Source organism: Aedes albopictus, chromosome 3 (assembly GCF_035046485.1).
Source record: "Aedes albopictus strain Foshan chromosome 3, AalbF5, whole genome shotgun sequence".
NCBI classification, from domain to species: domain Eukaryota; kingdom Metazoa; phylum Arthropoda; class Insecta; order Diptera; family Culicidae; genus Aedes; species Aedes albopictus.
The window spans coordinates 138155230-138182081 of NC_085138.1; the positions used below are offsets into that span (position 1 = coordinate 138155230).

The 26852-nt window shown below is 41.4% G+C and overlaps 2 protein-coding genes across 2 annotated transcripts in view; both read left to right on the plus strand.

Annotated features, from left to right (window-relative positions):
* LOC109408430 (synaptic vesicular amine transporter) overlaps positions 1-26311 on the plus strand; it is a 230480-nt gene extending 204169 nt beyond the window's left edge. The window contains exon 9 of the mRNA XM_062858869.1: positions 25821-26311. Coding sequence (XP_062714853.1) covers positions 25821-25892 — 72 coding nt within the window. The 3' untranslated portion in view covers positions 25893-26311. The remainder of the gene's footprint in view (positions 1-25820) is intronic.
* LOC134291132 (uncharacterized) lies at positions 20546-25194 on the plus strand. Its single transcript, XM_062858492.1, has 2 exons — positions 20546-21527; positions 22703-25194. The coding sequence occupies exons 1-2, from the start codon at positions 20879-20881 to the stop codon at positions 25009-25011; spliced, it is 2958 nt and encodes a 985-aa protein (XP_062714476.1). The 5' UTR covers positions 20546-20878; the 3' UTR covers positions 25012-25194.
* Positions 26312-26852: the final 541 nt, after the last annotated feature.

Below are 26852 nucleotides of genomic sequence, written 5' to 3' on the forward strand. Positions count from 1 at the left end.
ATTTGCAATCTTTTTGCAACCTATTTCCAAGAAACTTATAGTACATTTTCTGATGCCGATCGCGACTATGAATATTTCTCCCACTTTCCTGACTTTACCAGCAACATCGGAATCAATCAAATCATGTTACAAGATATTTTAACCGGTCTAAAAGACTTAGATCCGAACAAAGGTCCAGGGCCGGATGGAATTCCGCCGGTTCTTCTGAAAAACCTGGCAACTGAATTTGCGGCTCCATTATTTTGGCTTTACAACATGTCACTTGAAACTGGAAAGTTTCCGAAAGGATGGAAAAAATCTTTCCTTATACCCATCTACAAATCTGGTAAAAAATCCGATGTTCGTAATTATCGTGGGATTGCCATTATCTCATGCATACCAAAACTATTTGAATCTATTATAAACAGATGTGTGTTTAATCAAATCAAACTAAGAATTACAAATGCACAACATGGATTTTTCAAAGGTCGGTCGACTACAACAAACCTGTTAGAATTTGTTAATTACACCTTATGTGCAATGGACAGAGGTAACTATGTTGAATCACTTTACACCGATTTCAGTAAGGCGTTCGACAGACTTGACATTCCAATGTTGATTTTTAAGCTTGATAAAATGGGAATCGAGTCTAGACTACTTAAATGGATCGAATCGTACTTAACTGACCGATTACAGATAGTAAGATTTGAGGGGAAGAAGTCAGAACCTATCAACGTATCATCAGGAGTTCCCCAAGGCTCACATTTAGGACCTTTGCTTTTCATATTGTTTGTAAATGATATCACGTATATTCTAAAGCATCTCAAAATCCTTATATACGCTGATGATATGAAACTCTTTATTGAAATAAAAAATGAAGAAGACAGAGAATGTTTTTTGAGAGAAATACGGATATTTGACCAATGGTGTAGTAAAAGCCTGCTGCAGTTAAACGTGAAAAAATGTAATTCAATTACGTACAGCAGAAAACATAGTACACCACCAATAATTGTATCTTTAGGAAACCAAGAAGTTGAAAAGTGCAATAGAATTAGAGATTTAGGTGTTATCTTAGATTCTAAATTAACTTTCACCGATCATTATAACGCTATCACTCATAAAGCAACTAATATGTTAAGCTTCATTAAGCGTTTTAGCTACAACTTTCAGGACCCATACACGATAAAAACATTGTACGTCGCTTATGTAAGATCAGTTCTAGAATACTGTAGCATAGTATGGTCTCCCTACATGGTAACACATGAGGATCGAATCGAATCAATACAAAAGCAGTTCCTCCTATATGCCTTACGCAAGTTAGGTTGGTCAACATTTCCACTGCCTTCATATGAAGCTAGATGCATGCTTATAGATATTCAAACTTTGAAGGAGCGTCGCGAATTTGCCATGGTTTCGTTTATAAATGATTTAATATCTCAACGCATCGACTCCGCCAACTTACTATCATGTATAAATTTCTATGCTCCTGCTAGACTATTGAGAGGTCGTAATATATTTGCTCTAAACAAACATAGAACAGATTATGCAAAATTTGGTCCTTTGAATCGAATGATGAACCATTATAATCAGCACTGTGCATCTATTAGTTTGACCATGTCTAGAACAAATTTGAGAAAATATTTTAGATCTTTGAGATATAATAGAATATAGTTATTAAGTGATATAGTTAAGTGAAAATGTAGTCTACGGTATGTTTGACGAAATAAATAAATGAACTAGTGCCGAGAACGCGAAGAGTCGTTAGACCACTGATGTAGGCGCCAAATCATGGGTGACGAATTTTACGGCGTGCTTGATCAAATTTGTAGCATTTTACACAATCTATTGGACAACAAAAGAAATTCGAATAGTTAATAACAACTTCTCATCAATACAATGGTTAGTTTTGGACACCTATGAAAGATGTACATATATGCTTATAGCTTTACGATCGCTCAGGCCAAGGTGTCTCGGGAATTTGGGTATTGTTAGTGGGAAGGTAGACTCCAAAGGATACGTTTGGTGAACGTTGAGGCGCACAAAATATTGTTTGTGTTGAAACAGCTGCCTGCATAATTCATCTGATCTGTTTCTTCATATTGACCGCTGCAGAACTGGGTGGCCGAAAATCTGGAAAGGAAAACTGTATCAACATATTTCATTGAATAAGCTATTCGTGATACGCTTGCAATGGTTATACACCTTACCATAGTTCCTGTATTATATAATAAACCTACCTGAATCCTCCCGAAAGAATATGTTCATTATCAGCAAACACTAAACACACCAACAGACACACCGAAAAAATATCACTAGGGTGCGGGCACCGGTTTTGGCCAGTCTAAGGGAAATCATTTTTATAAAAATAACCAATAATCCTATGAAAACAATAAATGCGTCAAAAGAAAGGTTTCAATCTATATTTTGAAGGAAAAATGCAGAAATCATGCCAATACTTGATTTTTGTATTAAAAGTGGCACTGGCCAAAATAGAAGCTCTGCCGCAGTTTTGGCCATATTCTTAAGTTTGGATTCTATTTTGGCCAATCACGTGTATTTCTTATGGGAGTGGCCAAATTAGAAGCACCCTGGCCAAAATAGATATATGGGAGCAGATTTTTTAAGGAAATATATTTTTTTCTTCCAGTTTTTAATTAAAATGTGTGGTTTCACAGATGTAATCATCATATTGTATCAGGATCTACTAGTAAAAAATAAATTTACGCCGATTTAGATCGCAACAGGCTCAATACCGCACTATGGCCAAAACTCCGGACTGGCCAAAACTGAAGCTTCTACCCTACATCAAACCTTGATTCTGGATTGTTCCTACAGGAGCCTGACTACATTTGTTAGGAAAATAGCATGATCAAATTTTAATGTGGTAGTCCTTGCGCCGTAACGCACTATTCCAAGGTGATATACTCACTTTAAGGGTTCCGAAGAAAAAAAAACATTTAGGTACATACAAACTTTAAATTAATTTTATAAAGACGCGGACACCGTCTTCAGCCAAAGGCTGCACAGACTGAATGAAAATTAACACTAGACAAGGGACACACGGAGCATGTACCAGTGGATACGGAGAAGAAACTATTCTCAAGAAAATTCCTGGAGCGGGAATCGAACCCTCACCCCACCATGGTGCGATTAGAAGCTTGGTGACCCTAACCGCACGGCTACGAGGCTCCACATTTGTTGTTTGTCTGTATTAACGAGATTTTTAACCCTAGGCTAGTTCATCTCGGGACCACGCATAACCACATTATGTGAGTATGTCGGGAATGGGATTCGATCCCAGATCCTCGGCGTGATAGTCTTGTGTTCATAGCACCACACCAGGTTCGCTCCACATAAATTAATTTTAATTTAATTAATTTTAAAGTTTCGATTTAGGGAAATTATTCCATGGATTCCTTTAAAGGACCCAATGTAGGCAGATTTAAAGTGGAATTGAGCAATTATAGAATCAAATTAAAATTATCCTGGTATAATCGCAATTCAGTCGCATATTTGAGTCGTTTCAGATAATCTTTTTGGTGAAAACCGGGTAGAAAAAATCGATGGGGAACTGGTATTTCCCTTTCAAACTTTCAAAATTACACGACATAACCTCAATTTTTAATCGCCAATGCAGCTGTAACTTCTTGCTTACTTGGAAGGGTCACCATGAAATAAGATAGGTCAGTCGTTCTCCACGAATTCCTGGAGCAATCGTTGAAAGAATTCACTGGAAGCATTGCCGGAAAAATCTATGAAGTAATTCCTGGATGAATCTCTGGTAGAAAGCCTACAGGAATGCATGGATGAATTTCTGAAGAAACCCTAAAGGAATTCCCGGAGAAATCCCTGGATGAATTCCTCAAAGTATACCTGGAGAAACTCCTGGATGAATTCTGGGAGGAATCACTAGAGGAAATGCTAGAGGAATTTCTGAAAGAATCCTTCTGGAGAAATCCCTGAAGCAATTCCTGGAAAAATCTTTAGAGAGAATCCTGGACAAATGCCTGGAGGAACTTCTGGACAAATTCCTGGAGAAATTCTCGGATGAATTCTTGGAGCAATCCCTGGAAGAACTCATTAAGGAATCCCTGGAGGAATTCGTGGAGAAATCTCCTGAAGAAGTCTGGAAGGAATCCCTGGAGAAAATTCTGAAATAATCGCTTGAGAAATTTCAGGATGATTTCCTGGAAGAATCTTTAGAAGAATTCCTGGACGAATCTTTGAAGGATTTCCTAAAGGAATCCCTTGGGAAATCTCTGGAGAAATCCCTGAAGTAATTCCCTTGAGTTTCTTGAGGAATTTCTGAGGGAATTACTGGAGAACACCTCGAGAGAATTCCTGGAGAAATCCCTGGGGGAATCCTTGGAGAAATTCCTGGAGGAATCCATGAAGCAGCTCCTGGATGAATTCTTAAGGGAATTTCTGGAGGAATCCCTGCATCAATTCCTGGAGGAAAATCTGGAAGAATTCCTGGAGGAATGCCTGGAGGAATCCCTGAAAAATTCTAGAAGGTATTGGTAGAGAAAATCCTGGAAGAATTTCTTAAGGAATCCCTGACGGATTTCCTGAATAAATTCCTGGACTCCTGGAAGAACTCCTGGGGGAATTCGTGGAAGAGTCTCTGAAGCAATTCCTGGAGAAATAGCTGGAGGAATTTTTGAAGGAATCGCTGAAAGAATTCTTTGAGGAACATCTGCAAGAATTCCTGGTGGAATTCTCGGAGGAATCCCCGAAATATTTCCTGAAAAAATCTTTGGAGGAATTCCTGGGGGAATTCCAAAAGAAATTCCTGATGAATTCCTGTAGTAATCTCTGGAAAAATCCATGGAGGAATGCTTTGAAGAATTCCAGGATAAATTCTTGTAGAAATTCCTAGGGGAATTCCTGGTGGAATTTTTGGAGGAATTCCTGAAGTAATTTCTGGACGAATCTCAGGCGAAATTCCTGGAAAAATGTCAGGAAGAATTCCTCGAGGAATGCCTGGAGAAAGTTCCTGATGAATCATATTTTTTGTTAGAAGTGAGCATGCATGAAAACAAAAAGAACGGAATCAATCGGTGCCGTAATCGCTTGTTTTCGAATAGGATGAAATTGGGAGCGTGAGATTAATGATGGCACACAAACCCTATTTATTCAAACAAAATTCTAAAAGTATGAAAAAAATCATAGTGGTTCAGAAAAAGATTTAAAATTTAAAAATTACAAAATTTAAAAACCTAATTCGGCCCTCTGCACCACCATGGGTGACTGAAACTAGAAATAAGTTCTCTGGGATCCCCTGAAAAATACTTTGAAAAAAATCTCGTCAGAGTTTGCAAAATACAAATCTCCAATGGACTACCCGCTTTGCGCGGAGCCACAGTTGATCAGTCTTGGACAAATGATATGAGGCTGTAGTCGTAATAAAACACGTCTATATCGATTGACTAACAAATGTGGAATGAAAATTTATTCTAACTATTTATCTGACATAAACTGTTGCTAAGGCGTAGTTATTCGTCGCCTACTCGACTTCTCCTTCACTCCTCCTCGACGAGATGACTCCGGCCAATTCACGAAACTTCGTAAGCTTGGTGTTCAACAGAGGTTTAGTCATCATATCCGCAATCATATGTTCGGTTGCCAAATACTGCGGTTCAATGACGCCATCTTGTTTGAGTTGTCGGATGAAATGGTACTTAGTTTCAATATGTTTTGATCGTCTGTTGATGCTGCAGGAACTTAGTTGCTTGATACAGCTCTGATTATCCTCGTTCACTTTCACTGGTAACGTGGTTTTGATTCCGAGGTCGTCAAGTATACGAAGTATCCAATTCAGTTCCTTGCAGCATTCAGCCATAGCTACATATTCCGCTTCAGTACTGCTTAGGGTAACATTGTCCTGTTTCTTGGCGTTCCATCCAATCATTCCTCCTGCATAGCGAAAAAGAAATCCAGATGTTGACTTTCGATCGTGGGCATCGCCGGCCCAATCAGCATCCACAAAAACTTCGAGCTCAGACGAATCCTGTCCTAGAATCAGCTCATGATTGATGGTTCCTTTTAAATACTGGCATCACTGTTAACTGATAAACATCTTTAGCAAGAAGAGGATTTTTTTTCCAACAAATACGACCGACAAAAAAACTGAAAATCAGTGAAACCTATATTAAAGTGCTGGAAAATACCAAAACTGTAACCGTGAAGTGAAATATCGCCCTTCGCTGGGCATAAGACGCGATAAAAAGGACTTTATAGTTGAACAATATTTCCCACGAGGCACGATTATGTTCTATACAGTCGCATGATAGTCCAATACACGAACAAATAATAAGAGATGCGAATGGACATTTGTGTTTGGTAGACATCTCAAACACACAGTGAAGTGACTGTCATCTACGGCCAATCCCTAAAGATATCTCCCTATCAGTTTTTCCCTTCCTCATCCATCCCACCCTGTCCCGAACCTGATCCACCGATTAAAATACTGTTCATCGACCCATTCAATTTCATCGACCTTTGTGTACGGAAACGACTGATCGAGCTGTTCGCTGTTGTTGCTGCTGGTGCTACCTGTTGTTGTTGCTGTTGCTTCTGGTGCTACCCGACCTCTGTTGCTGTTGCTGCCGTGTACTTCATCTGCTTCCTAGCCAGCCCTATCATGGATACAGCTACGTGCAAGATCTGTGAGCGTACAGAAAAGTCAGCGGATTGCATGATTACTTGTGACTGTTGCTTCAATAGTTATCACTACAAATGCAAAAATATTAACAAGGATCTGTTGAGCAAACTATCAGGCAGTCCATACTTCTGCTCTACGAAATGTGAACAAATGTTCAAGAGGTTTACTACTTTCTCAGCAAACAGAAAACTGTGCGAGGATGATAAGGACTACATCTCGACCGTCATCAAGGATGCGCTGACCGAAAAACTGGACACCGTGCTTAGTGATATACGTAATCTGCAAGTTGGACACGAAGAACTAGGTAGAGAACAGGAGGAGTTAAAGGAACGTTGCTCTCAACTAGAAGGTGCTGTAAATGAACTAGAGGGCGAAGTAGAGTACTTGCATAAGGAGCGAATAGCCAACAATATCATGTTTTTTGGTGTACCGTTATTAGCCAATGAGAGTACTGGGGACATTGTGCAAACGATCATCAACCGGATTACCTACGAACAACCGCAGCTGATCACCAGGAACGACATTCTTTCAGTATTCCGATTCCCTCAAAGGAACAAGTCCATGGTCTGCCCTCCAATCCGAGTCACCTTCAAAAGCTCGGAGTGTAGAAAGAAGTTCATGGACATCGCTAGGCAACTGCAAAACGTAAAATCAACCGATTTTGATGGAAGCTGGACGATTAGAGGATCGGCGTCTGCGATCTTCATCCGAGAGGAAGCCACCAGGCGAAGTCAGATGATTTACAAGGAGTTGAAATCGAAGCAAAAAGAAATGGGCATTCAGTATGTTTGGATTGGGCGTAATAGTGTGGTATTGATTAAAAAGGATGATGATTCCTCCATTATCAAAATAAGGAACTGGAATGACGTAGTTAATGCACAAAATAAGTTTACTAAAGAGAATGTGAAACGTACAGCATCAGAGATAAGCCCTCAACAAGATCAAACTTCCAAACGATATTGTTCTTGAGGTATTTATCCAAACACAAGAAAAGACCTTCGGTGAGAAAAGGTTCAAAAAGTAAAAAGTAAAAAAAGGGAAAACGATGAATTCAAAAATAAATAATTTCAATTTTGCTGATGTAAATGAGTTCAACATAAATATTAATTCTGATTTTTCTGAGCATAAAAACTATATGAATATCATACAACAAAATGTACGTGGATTGAATGATTTCTCGAGGTTTGATGAATTTCTTTTATTTATTAATGAATTGAAAGCTAAGATCGATATAATTGTTGTGTCTGAAACGTGGATTTCTAAAGAAAATGAAATGTATTATAATATTCCCGGTTTTAGAAGGGTAAATTCCAGTAGGGTTAATAGGAGAGGTGGTGGGTTAATGGTTTTTATAAGTGATGCGTATGAGTTTGAAACCGTTAAAACGGATAACGGAGAATTAAGCTTTCAGTTTATTAAAATCCGCATTAAGCTACCCAAATCTGATAGTTTATATATTTGTGCTGTTTACCGCCCTCCATCTTCGGAAATGACTGAATTCAAACAATTTATTGAGTCTGTGATGGAAAGTTATATGCAATCTCCTACTGTTATACTTGGTGACATAAATATTGCAGTTAATAAATCTAATTCGATTGTCTCAGAGTACACAAATCTTCTTTCTTCAAGTTTTTTTGAGATCACTAATACATTTTCTACTAGACCTGCAAGTGAGAATATTCTCGATCACGTGATATGCAATGTGGATAAGTTTGTAACTGTCACAAATAGCACAATTTTTAACGATATAAGCGATCATATACCAATTTTAACTAGATTTGAATTAAATACTAAGGTAAAGCGTATTAAATTAATGAAAAACATTCTGAATAAGCATTCCTTTCACTCTGACTTTTCGCAGTTTTTGAGCAGCATCCCAGATAATTTAAACCCGAACAGTACTCTTCTGGCAATTATTGATAATTATAACGAGCTACGAACCAAGCATACTAGATCATTTGAAATCGAAGTGAAAGTTAAAGAAAAAGCATGTCCATGGATCAGTTTCGATGTTTGGAAGCTTATGCAGATGAAAAACAAACTACTAAGAAAACATAAACGAAGGCCCAACGATAATCAAACATTAGAGCTAATAAAGCATATCAATAAAAAATTGCATGCTGCAAAACAGTTAGCCAAAACAAATTTTTACAAATCTGTCTTCAGTGACGGGAACACTAAAAAAATGTGGAAAAATATCAATATTCTACTTGGGAAACAAGTTAACCGTTCTCAGAACTTTCCTATTAAAATAGATGGTCAAATCCTATCTGATCCTTTGAGTATAGCATCGCAGTTCAATAACTACTTCACGTCAATAGGTTTAGAATTAGCAAGTAGTTTGCACAGTAGCAGAAATTTCAATAAATATAGAACTATACACCCAGTCGAACGATCCTTGTTCCTTGAACCGGTGTCAGAGGCAGAAATCAATAATATCATAATAGAATTATCACCCAATAAAAGTCCAGGTCCCGATAAAATATCTGCTCAAGACGTGCAGAAAAATAGAGAATTATTTTCCAATATTCTAACCAGAATTTTCAATAAATGCATATCAGAAGGAGAATTCCCAAATTGTTTGAAAACAACTAGAGTCATTCCAATTTTTAAAGGTGGTGATCCCGAGGATATAGGAAATTATAGACCAATTTCTACGATTTCTATTTTCAGCAAAATTTTTGAAAAGGTACTTGCTAAACGAATAATGTCTTTTGTGAAACGAAACAACATTCTATACAACAATCAATTTGGATTTAGGGAAGGTTCGAGTACAGAAACTGCTTGCATAGAGTCAGTTGATGATATTCTTAGTGCTTTTGATTCGAAGAAGATAGTTGGTGGGCTGTTTATCGATTTACGCAAAGCTTTTGATACAATAGATCATGAAATCTTAAAATCAAAGCTGAATTCATTAGGTATTAGAGGCGTTGCAGGTCATCTTATCAGTAGCTATTTGAATGGTAGGTCACAATTTGTTGAAATATTTGGAAACCGTAGTTCGCTCAAGCCTTTTTCAATAGGAGTGCCACAGGGTAGTAGCTTAGGTCCTTTATTGTTTTTACTTTATTTAAATGATATGGGTAACCTACCTTTGAAAGGAAAATTGAGATTATTTGCTGATGATGCGGCTAGTTTTTATATCGGAGAACATATTTCTAATATTCAAGTTGACATGCAAACGGATTTATCGATACTTAATGATTACTTTACTCAAAACATGTTATCGTTGAATGCAACTAAAACCAAAACAATCGTTTTCAGATCCCTGAGAAACCGTGTAAACACTAATTTAAACGTAACTCTAGGTGAAGTTTCTGTAGAACAAGTTAGTGAGTACAAGTATTTAGGTTTGATTTTAGATGAAACACTATCTTGGCGCCCGCATATTAACGATCTAGTCAAAAAATTATCCCCAATATGCGGTTTGATTCGCAAGTTATCGTACTTTATTCCTCCAAAAATTTTACTCAACATTTACTTCTCCCACGTACATTCTAAGCTGCAATATTTAATAAGCATTTGGGGTGCTGCACCAAAAACTGCCCTCCAAAAACTTAAATTTGTGCAAAACAAATCACTAAGAGCCGCCTTTAAATTACCCTATACCTTCCCAAAACTGCAACTTTTTAAAGAAGTAGCCAAAAACATTCTACCTATCCAAGCTTTACATGAGTATAAAAGAATGATCTACATCTTCAAAATTACAACACTAGAGAAAACACATTCTAATCACCAAATTCTAAGGCAAAGTCATGCTCATAACACGAGAGGATCAAATAACTTTCAGTTGTACAGAATCAGAACTGAATATGGAAGGAAGCGGTTGACACATGATGGAATTATCACGTACAATAATTTACCAACAGAAATACGGAATTCAACAACTTTAATCATGTTTACAAACAAGCTCAAAAATCATTTTAATGGTAGTTTACTGCGATATTTTTAATGAATTGAAATTTTTGTAATAAACCTAATTAATAGTTTTTTTTGCGCTGAAGATGAAATAATATGCCATGTATAGATTAGTAATGATGCCTAATAGTATATAGAACCATTAGCCAGCCCTTCAAAGAACTACGGTTCATTGGGTAGCTAGTAGGATTTTTGTCATTGTTAAACTATATTGATGAAATAAATTGCTGCGAATGTGAAAAAAAAAAAAAAAAAAAAAAATACCGAAGAACCCTTTTTGCTTCAACCCAGTCAGCTTGAGAGGGATTACTAGTCTTGCGTCCTAGGATGGATACAGCAACCGATATGTCTGGTCTTGTGTTAACAGATACATATAGCAATCCACCAATTAGACTTGCGAACTGGTGATTATTCGGCAACGCTTCAGTATTCTCCTCCTTTGGCTGTATGTATCCGGGATCAAGGGGTATTTTCGAGGGTTTGGCATCTTGCAATCCAAAACGTGACAGCAGCTTTTGTATGTACACTTTCTGGCTCAGTGACACACCTTCGTTGGTCCGGGTTACTCGAATTCCAAGAAAATGCCTGATGTCTCCTAAAGACGTTACCTTGAAATGGTTGTTAAGGTTCCTCACGATGGCTTCATACTCCTCCTCCGAATTGCAGGCAACTACCAAGTCGTCAACGTACACGGCAATGTACGACATCGTCCCATCACTGTTGCGTTTCGAATACAGGCACGAATCGTTTTCGGAGGGTTTGAATCCAAGTCTCTGGAGAACTGCATTAAGCTTCTTGTTCCAGATGTGAGCTGCTTGCTTCAATCCATAAATCCCTTTTTGGAGGTGGCATACTAACTTGCTGTCCCCAAAATCACAGCCAGGCGGTGGCCGCATGAAAACCATTTCCTGGAGTTCTCCATTTAGGTAGGCGGTCTTCACGTCTATGTGCTTGATGAGCATCTTCCGTTGGTGAGCCACAGACAATAAAGCTTTGAACGTCACTTGTTTGACGACGGGGGCGAACACTTCATCGTAATCTGTTCCATATTTCTGTGTGAATCCTTGCGCTACCAAACGCGCCTTGTAGCGAACAACGTTTCCTTTTTCGTCTTCCTTCCGTTTAAAAATCCATTTACATCCAATGGTCTTTCGTCCGGCCGGGAGGGGTACCACTTTCCACGTGCCATTTTCCTCGTGGGCTTGTAACTCCTCCTTGATTGCCGCTTTCCACAGGTCTTTCTCTATACTTTCCATAGCTTCCTTGATCGTGCGTGGTTCGGGAACGTTTGATTTCACCATTCCGATGGCCTCACGATATCGAACCGGCGGGAGTCCTTTAGTGCATCTCTCAGATCGTCTAACAGTCACAGGTGTCTCCGGATCTTCATCGGTTTCACTTCTCGAATCCTCGGTTTGTGTCCCTTGACTGCAATCCAGAAAATCATCCTCTCCTTCCGAAGACAACGGCATCTCTTCTTCATCGTATACTTCAACGTTTGGTTCATCTGCTACGTCACGGTGTATCTCCAGATTCCAATCGTACTCCACTAATTCAGCTGGTCTTGTATTTTTCATTAACGGTTTGCTTTCGTTAAGAAAACGGACATCCCTGCTGTGGTAAATCTTGTTGGTTGCCAAATCTACCAAACGATACGCCTTTTGGGAATCCGAATATCCGACGAATGTGAGCTTCATTCCCTTCGGTTCTAGCTTGGTCCGCTTCTCGTCAGGAACATGGACGAACGCACTGCAGCCGAAGATATCCATGTGCTTCAAATCTGGCTTCCTCGTATACCAGGCTTCATAGGGGGTCTTCTCGGTAGCACGGGTTGGTAACATATTCTGAACGTAGTTGGCTGTGTTCACCGCTTCTGCCCAGTACTTGTAGTCCATGGATGCATCGATAAGCATACAGCGCGCCATTTCCACAAGGCTTCGATTCTTCCGTTCCGCAATCCCGTTCTGCTGGGGGCTGTATGCGGCTGTGAACTGCGCTGTGATTCCTTTTTGACGGTAGAAACTTCCCAATCGTCTGGATCTGTATTCTCCTCCATTGTCTGCGCGAATGACTGCAGGCCGCTTTCCAAAACGGGTCTCCGCCATCTGGACGAATTCTTCAATCTTATCCGGAACCTCCGACTTTTTCTCCAGAAAATATACGACACAGAAACGGGTGAAGTCATCAATTATGGTCATAAAGTAGCGGGCTCCTCCTGGAGTAACGGTATTCATTGGCCCGCATACGTCCGTATGGATCAGCTCAAGCATCCTCGTCGATTGTGCTCCAGTTTGCTTGGGGAAAGGTAGACGGGTCATCTTACCTTCCATACAGCACTCACAGTCGTGGTTCACGTTGCACTTGCGAATCTTGACACCAGTGGCAAGGTCATCCCGTACCATCTTCTGGATCGCTTCTTCATCACGGTGCCCCAGTACTCGATGCCAATGGTGAATACAGTTTTCAGTATGCTTCATGACAGCAGCGACAATCGGATTGTGCTTCTTCGTTTCAAGGTGGTACAGTCCTGACTTCCTCACGGCAACAGCAGCGACTCGTCCATTCTTCGATATTTTGCATTCTTCTCCAGTGAACGTGACTTCAGCTCCTTTTTCGGTTAGTTTTCCAACGGACACCAGGTTCGTATCCAAATTCGGGACGTGTAGAACTTCATTGAGGGTGACTTCTTTCTCTTCGCCGTCAACTGCACAACAAATTGTTCCGGAACCTCTTCCGGCGACATTGACTTCGCTTCCGTCTGCCAACGCAACGGTTAGTCCTGGTTGTTGTTCGTAGTGCTTGAAAAAACTCCTTTCCGCACACATGTGGGTGCTTGCTCCGGAATCGACGACCCAGACAGCATTCGTATGGCGCTCGTTCCGTACCGCAAAGCAAAACGATTTCTCCTCTTCCACTGCTGCAGCCTTCGCCTTTGGCTTGAACTTCCGGCGGGATTCCTCTATCTTCTTACCAGGCAACTGGCGACAATCCCTCTTGATGTGACCCGGTCTTCCACAAGAATGGCAAATAATCGTCTTCTTGGTTGATTCGACTCGTAGAATTGACTCACCGCGGGGTAGATTCTTCCTTCGCTTCATGGATTCATCCAGTAACTTCGATTTTACCAAATCCATTGTTAACTCGTCATCTGAACGGCTCTCGAGTGCTGTCGTCAACGTATCATAGGCTTCCGGTAGGCTTCTCAGGACCATAGCGACCATCAACTGCGAATCAAGCTTCTGGCCAGCGTTTGATAGGCGCGAGAAAAAACCTTCCATCTCCTGAAGATGTTGCTCCATATCGTCCCCATCCTGGAACTGCAACTGGCAAATCCGTTTGAGCAGCGTAACACGAGACGTAAGCGACACTTTCTGGTGGTGCTTCTTCAAAGCTTCCCAGGTTTCCTTGGACGTTTGACAATTTCGGATTATGGAGTACTGACTGTCTTCAACGAAAAGCGCAATCGTCGCCCTGGTTCGATCATCTCCTTGCTTCCATTCACTGGTCATCGGGTTTGGCATCTCCTCCGAAATGTGTTTCCAAAGACCTTCACGGATAAGCAGCATTTCGATCCGGAACTTCCAGGCTTCATAATTGCGGTTGTTCAGGCGCTCCATGATGACTTTGCTTGCATCCATCTTGAGCAGCTCCGAAGTTTCGACAATCTTCTCCAAAAACGATCCGACAAAATTCTTCAAGGTTTTCTTCAACGATCCAAAATCCACGTAACAGTTTCAATAAAGGCCCATAACCTCTTGGACAAATGATATGAGGCTGTAGTCGTAATAAAACACGTCTATATCGATTGACTAACAAATGTGGAATGAAAATTTATTCTAACTATTTATCTGACATAAACTGTTGCTAAGGCGTAGTTATTCGTCGCCTACTCGACTTCTCCTTCAATCAGCAGGAGTAAATCCATTTAATTTTGTATGGCGAAAAGCATCTAAACTTGAATAACTTGAAATAGAAAGCTCTTCCTACAAAAATATTTGGTAGGCATAATAGTGGTCACCATTGTGCACAACCACTACCAAATATTTTTTCGAATAATGTGTTCCACTTTGAAAAATTTGCCTTTAGATGGTATTCGCCATACAATATTTTTGCGATTTACTTTTAGCAATTTTTCGCGCATAGAAGCTAGCGCCACATTGGTCGATGCGGGGAGTAGGAAAACAGCCAATGTAGTTAATTCATTGAATTCTATAGGAGTATCCAGATTATTTCATATTCAATATCTCCGTCCAAAAATTAGTCGAAATCCAAGATTTCGCAGTTTGTGGTGATCGGGAAATTATTCACTAATTAAATCCTCCAAATGTCATAGAAGGACTTTAGCGTACATAAGTATGATTTATTTAATGTGATGTAATATTTAAACATAAAAGTTTGACTCACCAGACTGATTCGGGTTGACTTTCGATCTGGGAAATTCCCACTACTCTTCCGTCCATTGATCTTAGAGACCGTCGATAACGTACCGGACGACAACGACGAGGACGACGTTGTTGGACAGCGCCGAAGCCGAGGTGAAGCAACTTTCTGTCACCCATCGCCGCCGAAGAACTGGGATGTCAATGATCCACTACCTACCGTCGTCGTCGCCTTTTTCTGGTGCTTCTTCGTGCCCTTCTGGGTCGGGAGAACGCATCCCAGGGGATAATTGTTCTTGCCGCACCAAATACAGCAGCTTCCACTGGATGACGACGACCTTCGGTTGCTCCCTACCGAGCTGCTTCCGGTCGTCAATTTGCGGGGAGTCCTTCCGGAACTGAAGTTACCGGTGCAGTTCCGTCGGTCCGAGCTTCAGGCTCGAATCAAAACACTCATACGTATTCTTCTATCACATTCGGCCCGAAATTCCCGTTTTCTCCCTTCATTCACCCGCGATTCAATTAGATGACAGCACTGTCGGAGCTGGAGCTTGTTTTTTTTTTCGGAGTTTCCAATTCACTCGTCTTTTTTCATCGCGGCGTCTTTATTGATTTTATCCGGACGACTGACACTCACTTCTATTCGAAAAGATAAATATTCACGAGAACCGGGCACAAAACTGATTAAAAATTTACTTTTTCTTCCGCTCTACCTTTTCAGCGCAGGTTTCCAAACGAAGTTTAACTGCGGAAAGAAAGACTTGACGTGCAACGTTGAAGTGAAGTCACTCATTTTAAGTAAACTTCCATGGCACTCAAAAATGAGTAAAATTCACATAAATTTTAAAATAGCTCATTCGCTCACATTTTTGTGGAATTTTAATGGTTTTCGGTATAACTACTAAACAATATTGCCATGCCTAAATTATAGCAAAATACAGGCTTATGTGGATGCACGAGCTGATTTTAAAAGTGTGTCTAACAGAAAATCCAACGGAATTTGGCCGATTTTGTGTAGGTATCATGCATTCCTGTGTTATGAATTATACACGTGTGGGGAAAGTTATCTTTTGTTGCACAAATCCTGGCACAAATGCACGTGTTCACTTGTTTGACTTTTGAGCGGCTTCGTGTTGTTTGTGTTATTTATTTAGGTTCATTTTCTGTAAACACGGCACCGCTCAAACGTCAAATTAATGAGCTTAGTTGAACCCATTCTGATGATTGAGTGGGGCATCAATATGAAGTTTAATTCTAATGTAACGTTGCATTCTGGTGTCGTTACATGTTTTCTGATGTTTCAAGTGAGCAACACTCGACATCAATATGTTTAATTCTAATGTAACATTACAATCGTGTGTCGTTAAGATGTATTCTGATGTTTCAAGTGAGCAGTATATGACAACAAAATGATGTTCGATTCTAACGTTACATTACATTCATGTGTCGTTAGATGTATTCTGATGTTTCAAGCGAGCAACACATGACAACAATATGACATTTAATTCTAATGTAACATTACAATCATCTGTTGTTAGATGTTTTCTGATGTTTCAAGTGAGCAACACCCGACATCAATATGAAGTTTGATTCTAATGTTACATTACATTTATCTGTCGTTAGATGTAGTCTGATGTTTCAAGAGCGCAACAATTGAAATCGATATGACATTTGATTTTGATGTAACATTAGAAGATGTTGTCTTTGGATGTTATGTGATGTTAAGTTCAACATCACATTGAAGTTTGACTTAAATGTTACATGTAAATCTTATGTATTACTGTGTACTTAGATGTTACATTGAAGTCTGAGTACATTAGGAGAACAACGATATACATTACATGTTAAGGTTTTATAGATGTGTGCTGATGTTTTCTACATTACAATTTCTATTCGGGGAGTTATCTTCTGCGCTGAAAAAATATGGTTAAATTCAACTGATGGTGCGAGAAAAATTTCCACCAGGCCTAGGCCTGGATCACCTGTATACTGGTGTTCGGGGTGGATACATGGTGATTGAAAATGAAATCCCACCGGCATTGGATATCGGTAAATTGAGGGCGAAAATTTATTACGAAGGGCTTAAGGAAAAGTGCTTTGCATGCCAAATGGAAGGACACCGTAGGAATACCTGTCCAACAGCGAAGAAAAAGGAGAAGAAGAGTCAAGTTAAGCCTCAACTAACATACGCTGGGGTTGTGAAAACAGGTGCGGCTGCCCAAACGAACGCAACGGACACGATTACGGATGATGTGGTAGAAATATTGGACGAAGAAATTATTGTGGACAACGGAATCGAAGAAATGGAAAAGATATCAGGCAGACCGACGGTAGTTTTAGGAAGAATCGAGGTGGAAATGGACAAAGAACGTTTGAGAGAGATAGACGCAGCGGCGGAGCTTCTGGGCCTGCCGAATTTTAGTGAGAATATCGCCAAGATGTCGGAGTTAATCGAGCAACTTATAAAGTACCAGCAAGGATCAGGGGATTCAACGACGTGCACAATTCGCGACATCAGGATCAGTAGAAATACGGCCAAAAAAGTCCGCTCGTGGAAGCTTCAAATAGTTTATTTTAAATGTAATTATCAACTGGTTATACAGTTAAAAATTTCGGCCCCGTAATGCCTAAAGGCGCCTGAGCCTATTAAATAAATGTAAAAAAATGCTCCTGGTATTATAGATGAATGCTTGATATAAAATAACCATTTGAGTTTCCGCCAGCTTTTCTTGAAGCTGAAACTCTGTGCGACTCTCAGAAATGCTGACGAAATACAAATAAGAACGAACTCACCTGGTTTTCGAGTGCGATGAATTACAAATGCCAACGACGCTACTCGGAGCTTCCGTGCTGCGATACAGGATCCAGGAACCAGTTGCAGATGTCCGGATGATACCAGTTTCCTCCGGCTGTTGGTTTTTCTCCCACACCGCGGTGCATCGGCTCGATATTTCACTGATTCACCTGATCTCCGGTTAATTTGCCGTATAACTATTATTAAACAATTATGAAAAGGCTGAAAAAGCGCCTTCTCAAGATATCATTCAGTTAGTGGCTACAGGATCCGAGAAAAGTTGGTGGAATAAAAGCTGCTCGCACGACATATACATTAGCCTGGTACACGGTTTATATGGGAAAATATAAAAAATGGAAAAACTCCAACTCCTGTATACTTTTTGAGTTCCATTTCGGTCCCATATCAACCGTGCAAAATTTCAGATCGATCGAAGAAACTATATTTTAGCGCCCGCCATTCTTAGTTTTTCATACGATTTACTATGGAGAAAATTTACTTCTTCAAAGGAAAATCGCTTGAGGTCACCCATTGATCCCTAAAATAAGTCGTTGAATGATTTCTGTAGATGACTTCACGAGAAATCAAACCTCCGAATTTACGGTCTTCGACTTTCGTGGAAAAAGTTATTAAACCTTTCCCGATCGATAAAATGACGAGATTTTATTATTTATTGTTATTCCTTACATGTTAAACAGCGTTGGCATGCCATTCGGTTTTCAGTCAATAACTTTTTCCACATGCCTTAGATCGCTTTGCGTTCTTCAGAGGGTTTGTTCATCATACAATTTCTAACAGAAATCATTCATCGATATATTTTTAGAGGTTAAGGAGCAACCTGTGGCGATTTCTTTGAAAAAGTGATTTTTCCCATAGTAAATCGTATGAAAACTCAGTTCGACAGTTGGTCTCGTGACGAACAGTCGTGTTTCTTTCTTTCTCGCAGAACGATAGTCTGCACACTGCATTCAAAGTTATAAACAACTCAGTGAACCTATTGTTATAGTGCCCGCATCAATCAAATCTACCTCTGCCTAACAAAGAAGCGCTGTTATATAGATAGATTCAGCCTGGTAGCGCCACCACGGACGGTGGAGTTTTCGATAGTCGAGGGGAATTAACGCGAATAAATTTGGCACGCGACGAAAGGAAGTCGAAAAGACATGGGAAGTAATCCCGGCCCCTGCGGGGGCCCGGGACCGTTAAACATGCTGGGAGGTCAATTCACGGGCCGCACTTTCCCTGAGTGGGGCGACCCTGAAGGGAATAGTGGTAACCTGGTCGTACTAAGGATGGAGGCTGCAACAGGTTCGATACCGAAGGCGCCGTTCCTACTTAGGAAATCGGTAGAAGCCTACCTGGGCGTACCCATCGACGGGGCTTTCCCCGAAGCAAAGGGAACTACCTACGTGCTGAAATTGCGTAACAATCGCTTGGTGGAACGATTGAGGCAAATGAATCAGCTAGCGGATGGAACTGCAATCAAAATTGCTGAGCACCCCACGCTCAATAAAACCAAGGTCGTTATAAGCTGCCAAGAAACAGTCGGCTACACGGATGATGAGCTCAAAGACGAGCTCCTGGACCAAGGAGTCGTCGACCTTCGCCGAATCACTCGCTTGGAAGGCAGAGAAAGAGTGAACACTGCAACGGTCATCTTGACCATCAGCGGCACGGTGGCACCGAATCACATTGAGGTGGGTTGGTTGAGATGTCGTACACGGCCCTATTATCCCTCCCCAATGTTGTGCTTCGGATGCTACAAATTCGGGCACACAAAGGCACGCTGTCAGCAACAAACACCTGTTTGTGGTAACTGTTCTGGAAATCACCACAGTGATCGTGAGACCCCATGCAATGAAGCTGTATTTTGTAGTCGCTGCCAATCCTCTCAACACTCTCTGAGCTCAAGAAAATGCCCAGAATACAAAGTCGAAGAAGACATTCAACGACTACGCGTTGATTTGGGAATTTCCTATCCAGCGGCCAAGCGGACATTCGAACAGAGAAAAGGAAACACGTACGCCTCCGTCGCAAAAGGAGATCAGGAGAAAAAAATCGAAGATCTGGCCACAAAGCTAGACAGACTCCAGCAGGATATGACCAGCAAAGACAGCAAGATTGACGCTCTAATCCAGCAAATTGAAGCCAGGGACCTGGAAATAAAAAAACGCGACGCCAGGATCGAACAACTTGAATCACTCCTACGTCTAGAACCACAAGAAAGGTTATCTACAGTGAAGGAATATGGAACAATCCAAGACCTTCTCCGTAAGGTCAAAGATCTGGAGCAGGACTTAACAAAGAAAAATAAAGAAATCGCTACACTCCGCAAGGTCTACACCCCAGGAATAGTCAACACAGCTTCCCCTACCACAACACCCAAAACGAAGGCAGAAATCACACCAAAATTCGATAAGAAGGAGACGCGTACGTCGAATGGCGGTTGTAAGAAGAAACCAGCCAACTCGAATCCAGATACTGCAGAACTCAATACCCCAACAAACTCCGGAATCAAGAAGAAGATACCCACACAGGACAGCCCGAAAACCAAACGTCAAAAGAATGATGAAACCTCGCATAACTCGGAAACCGACAGTGACGACAACATGCAAATATTCCAAGAAGTAATTGAAGTCGACTATGATATTTCGTCGAATGACGAAATAATAATCGACGGAATTCCAAAAGCATAAGTAACAGTCCAGTTTTCCCAGCCTGTAAACTGCCCACAGAAATTCTACATCTAATTACTCTGTGTTCGATCAACCTTATTCGAAGGAAAATGCTTTAGAATACAATACGGCTGGGAAGAAAACAACTAACAGCACTACTTGCTCCCACACTCAACCTCAACAACACGAACAAGATAGAACCTCGAGTCAGCACAGTCGATTAGCGCACATACAACTAGAACGTGCTTCCGATACCAGCTCTGATGAGCTTCCTACAACTGTGATTTGTACCCATCGAAAGACTTCTTCAATTCCAGTAGAAACAAGGCATAACGCATCCTTGTATGACGAATTTCAAGCTCGCAATAGAGGGATTCCCGTCCCACAAGCAAGCTCTTCTTGGCCAACTTGGTGCTACGAATTCAGGGGAAATCGGAGTACTTACTCATCTTTTACTGATAGAGGGTTGATGCGAGGAAAACCGAGTTCTCCTCCTCAGGACTACGCTGGATACAAGGCCAGGGCAGGTGGAAATGCTGATCTGCCGTCTTCGGATAGAGGGTCGATGCGAGGGAAACCGAGCTCTCCCCCTCAGGACTACGCGGGATACAAGGCCACGGCAGGTGGAAATGCTGATCTGCCGTCTTCGGATAGAGGGTCGATGCGAGGGAAACCGAGCTCTCCCCCTCAGGACTACGCGGGATACAAGGCCAGGGCAGGTGGAAATGCTGATCTGCCGTCTTTGGATAGAGGGTCGATGCGAGGGAAGCCGAGCTGTCCCCCTCAGGACTACGCGGGATACAAGGACAGGGCAGGACGAAATGGTGATCTGTCATCTTTGGATAGAGGGTCGATGCGAGGGAAACCAAGCTCCCCCCCTCAGGACCACGCGGGATACAAGGCCAGGGCAGGACGAAATGCCGATCTGCCGTCATCGGTTGGAGGGTCGATGTGTGACTCTTCCCCACAAGACGGTAAGACAGGAACCGCTTTTGCTCTTCAATGGAACATAAACGGGTTCTACAACAACTTGGAGGACCTGGGGATGTTAGTGAGAGACATACGACCTACGGTGATAGCTTTACAGGAAGTTCACCGAGCAAATTCAACGGGAATGGGTAAGTCGTTGTCTGGTGCGTATAAATGGACGCTGAAAACCAATCAGAACATTTACCACTCGGTGGCCATCGGGATATTAGCCGACATTCCATTCCAGCAAATACAACTGAATACCTCCCTTCCAGTAATTGCAATTCGCATAGATTATCCATTCCCTATTTCCATTATTTCCTTTTACCTTCCCTGCGGAAATATTGTTAATCTGACCGAGCAGCTTGAATAAATTTGGAAACAAATCCCTGAACCAAGGATCTTCCTCGGAGACTGTAACGGCCACCACCAGCCTGGGGTAGTCCTTCCGCAAATTCACGTGGAACAATCTTGGTAGAAGCAGCCGAAGCAACAGACTCTGTTATTCTCAACGACGGGTCCATAACATACATTAGTGGCAGAAGAGAATCTGCTGTCGATATTTCCATGATTAGCTCTTCCATCGCAAACCGATTCTTTTGGGCTTCAGGCAACGATCCCTTAGGTAGCGACCACATCCCTATAACCATCCTTACTAACGACCAGCCACCGAAAACATCCCGTCGACCCCGCTGGGTCTACCAGCTAGCAGATTGGGAGACTTACCAAAACCGTATAGATGACATTCTAGACAAATCCGAACCATCCAACATCTCTTCCCTAATGGACTCAATACATAAAGTTGCCACAGAGACCATCCCAAAAACCAGCTCTAGCCCCGGTCGTAAGGCTCTTCCGTGGTGGTCGCCAGAAATTAAAAAAATTGTTAAAGCTAGAAGGAAAGCTCTACGACGGTACAAGCGACTACCTCACAACCATCCGCAAAAGGAGGATGCTCTAACCATGTACCGACAAGCGAGGAACACTTGTCGGCAAGCTATCAGGGATGCCAAATATCAGAGTTGGTCTGACTTTTTGGACAGCATCAATGAGCAACAAACGCCAGCTGAATTATGGAAAAAAGTGAACGCCCTGAACGGCAAAAGAAGGTTTACGGGTCAGGTCATCAAGCATCAAGGAACCTACACGCGTGACCCCGAAACAGTAGCGAATGTCCTCGCCGACTATTTTGCAAATCTCTCCGCTATTGATAAATACGACCGTACTTTCATCAGAGCCAATAATGTGCTACCCACTTCGATCAACAACATTCAAATCCCACCAGACAATAATCACGTAATCAACATTCCTTTCTCCCTCTCAGAACTGAACTTTGCACTTCAGCAAGGAAAGGGTAAATCCTCGGGCCCAGATGATATTGGCTACGCAATGTTGCAAAATCTTCCGGAGATGGGTAAACGTTGTCTTCTCAAACTTTTGAACAAGGAGTGGATAAACAATACTCTTCCTTCTGAATGGAGACATAGTCTGGTTATTCCCATACCAAAACCTAAAGGGCCTGCCAATGAACCAGACAGCTTCCGGCCAATATCGCTAACATGCTGTATTTCGAAGGTCCTAGAAAGAATGGTGAATCGCCGCTTGATACAGTATCTCAACGAAGGAAATTTTCTAGACCACCGACAGCACGCCTTCAGGCCCGGCCATGGAACGGGTACATATTTCGCCACTCTAGGCCAAGTGCTGGATGATGCCTTGAGAAATAACAGACACGTAGAACTTGCTACACTAGACCTCGCAAAGGCATACAATCGGGCCTGGACACCTGCTATCATCCAAAAACTGGCGGAATGGGGTCTTTGTGGCAGTGTACTCCACTTCATTAAAAATTTTGTCTCCAATCGTTCATTTGAAGTACTTATCGGGAACCATCGTTCAGCAATAACCAAAGAAGAGACCGGAGTCCCACAAGGATCAGTAATTGCTGTCACGTTATTTTTGGTAGCAATGAATGGTATTTTCGAATCGTTGCCAAAAGACATTTACATCTTTGTGTATGCAGATGACGTAGTCCTTGTAGCTGTTGGGAAACATCCTGTTGCTCTAAGGAGGAAGCTTCAAGCAGCGGTAACCGCAGTTTCCAAATGGGCTGACTTGGCTGGCTTCCATTTGTCAGCTGAAAAAAGCGCCCGAACACACATCTGCCTAACAAATCACCGCCCACCGCGCAAAGCGGTCACCATTCACGGTATTGAAATTCCATTTAGAAAAACTGTGCGCATTCTTGGAGTTCGTATCGACCGCCGACTAACATTCATTGATCACTGTAAGGAAGTCAAAAAGGATTGCAGAACCAGGTTGAACCTGCTTAAGACTCTCTCAAAACAGCATGCGAGCAACAATCGCAACATTCGGCTCAGAATCTCTAGCGCAATTGTAGAGAGCAAACTTTTTTATGGGACAGAACTGACATGTAGATCTTCCGAAACGTTAACTAACACGCTAGCTCCTGTCTACAATAACGCCATCAGGATAGTGTCTGGCCTACTTCCCTCCACTCCAGCGGATGCAGCCTGCATAGAAGTCGGTTCTCTTCCCTTCTTTTACAAGTTAGCTGCTGCTGTTAGTAGAAAAGCTGTTGGTTTTCTGGAAAACACTCGCAATTGCCGCACAAGGGTCTTCATCCTCGAAGAGGCTAACAGACTCTTAAGATCGGTAGCCAACCAGAGTCTCCCACCAGTTGCTGAGGTCCACTGGACTGGAGCGAGAAGTTGGCGATCTTCTCCCCCAAATTTGGACTTTTCCATAAAAAGACAGTTCAAGGCCGGTGACAACTCTGCAGCACTACGAAAACACGTCGTTCAGCTTCTAGCTACCAAGTACCGATATCACACACAACGATATTCTGACGGATCTAAAACTCACGAGTCTGTCGGAATCGGAATTGCCGGACAAGATGTCCAAATTCATCATAGCCTTCCGCAAATCTACTCTATTTTTTCCGCAGAGGCTGTAGCTCTATTTGTTGCCACCTCACATCCCTCCGAAACTCCTATCGTAATCCTTACAGACTCCGCGAGTGCTATACTTGCCCTAAGTTCACCTTCTTCCCGACACCCTTGGATTCAAGCCATTCAAGCTATCTTGGACCACAGCAACAGCACCACCTTCGTTTGGGTCCCTGCCAACTGCGGCATTCCCGGAAACGAGGCGGCAGACAAACTTGCCTCACTGGGTAGGTCCAAAAGACGACACTTCACCAAGGAAATCCCGGGAGCAGATGTAAAAAAATGGATAAATAATACGGTTCGCTACGCCTGGTCACAAGAGTGGCATAGCAGAAGAGACGTCTTCATACGTAAAATTAAAGCAGACGTCGATAAATGGATCGATACAAAGAACATGAAGGACCAAAGGGTCCTTTCACGCCTTCGAACTGGGCATACGAGAATTTCTCACAATATGACCAGTGGTTCAAATTTCCATAAGCACTGTGATTTCTGCGGACTAAGGAACTCTGTTGAACATGTTATTTGTGTCTGTCCAAAATTTGAAGACCTTCGCAATCATTACGACATCGGATCCATCCACGATGCCCTGAGAAATGATCCGGATAGGGAAGTATCACTGATTCGCTTCCTCAAGGACGCAGCATTGTACAGCGATATTTGACAACATCTCACGACCAGGGCCTCACGAATCCTAATGGAAATCAGCATCGAGTATTTTCGGACTTCTTCTTCAAATAGCTCAACTATGTAAATTAGGTTTAAATTCATGTAGTATACATTGTTAGCCTTAATATTATAATGAGATGAATCAGCCAACGGCTGAAAATCTCATAAATAAAGTGAATTGAATTGAATCGTATGAAAACTTAAAACGGCTGGCGCTAAAATATAGTTTCTCCGATCGAGCAGAAATTTTGCACAGTTGATATGGGACCAAAATGGTACTCAAAAAGTGTACAGGAGTAAAATTTCTTTTCGTGTCCCACGCTAATATACATATATAAGTTCGCTAGATTCATTGGCATCGGCACAGAGAAACAAACGTCACACTCTACTCGCTTCCCATCGATTAACTTTTTAACGGTAGATTCAAATATTCAGTAGTTGGTCAACTGACCAGTGGCGGTTTAACGTTTGCTCACTACCGTCATCTAGTGGTGGCTTGTCCAAGCACGGCATGATTAGCATTGGGCGATTATGATTTCGTAACCATGATTTTTAATATAATATGTTCTAAATATTACGTCTGTTTCTCTGTGGTATAGGGCTTGCTTAGAAGCTTTCGTCTATATGTACAACACAGTAACTCAGCATCAAGCCGTATTGAGGACGCTTTGTTGAGCCTGGCTAGGCGTCACTTTTTACTAGCATTTAGGTCCAGAGGTTGTACCTTTCCAAGTTCACATGTAGTAGATTTAAACTTATGAATTGATATTCCAACAAACTAATCTGTTACCCTTCTTTTCACAGTCTCTGATGGCCGGGGAGCGCTCATCGGTACGGTACGTTACCTACCAAAACGACGACGATGATGACGAGTAAGCTAGCCGAACTGTTTGTGAACAAATGTACAACACATACATTCGTAGAAACGAGTCACCGAAAACCCCCGGAAATGAATCTTCATACTCAACGCGTTTTAACCTATCGTATCGTAACCCTATATGAATGATGAAACATGAAAGAACGTTAGAGAGCTTTAGGTCGAAATGGTGATGGTTCTTACATTTACAAGATAAGATGGGTGCATATTTTAAGGAAGTGATGTTTTTAGCATATTGAGTGAATATTATGGTAAATGAAGTGTCATCCAGAACCATTTTTTGGTACATTGTCGATAGTATGTGAAATACACTTGTTGAAAAGAGCACTGATAAAAATACTATTCGAAAGATAAAGGGATCATTTTTACTGTGCATGCAATTGGAAACGGTTGGAATCGACGAAAAGAGAAAACGAATCAAAGAAAAAAAAAACATTCATTTATTAGTATTGCTATATCTACTAAAACTGATAATGGATCTATAATCGCACGGTATATTAATCTTCCGCAGGAATGAGACGGAAGAAACAGAAGCTCAAACCAAACGAACGAACAAAAAAACTAGAATTACTCCCTGCGAACTCGCAAGTCAATCGGTTTCCCGGGGGGCTTTGATTATTTTTTTTTCTCCTTTCTTCCTTACAATTTCAAATCATCGTTGCTTTACTGAAACCGGCTTGTTAAATTGAAAATATGTATTTCAATAATATATTAGCCAAACATTTACATTGAAACGAACGGAGCTATTGTTATTACTATTACAACTTTATTTTTATAGATTTTTTATGTAAAATATAAGGTTAGGTTCCAACACATTTGTTATAAATAATTATTCAAATCGTAACATTCTTTTAAATAATTTAGACTTTTCTTTTTGAACAAAAAAAAAATCATTCGAAGCTCCCTTGGAAACCGAAAGCACCTAATCGATGACGATAAGCAGATCAATCACGTGCCAC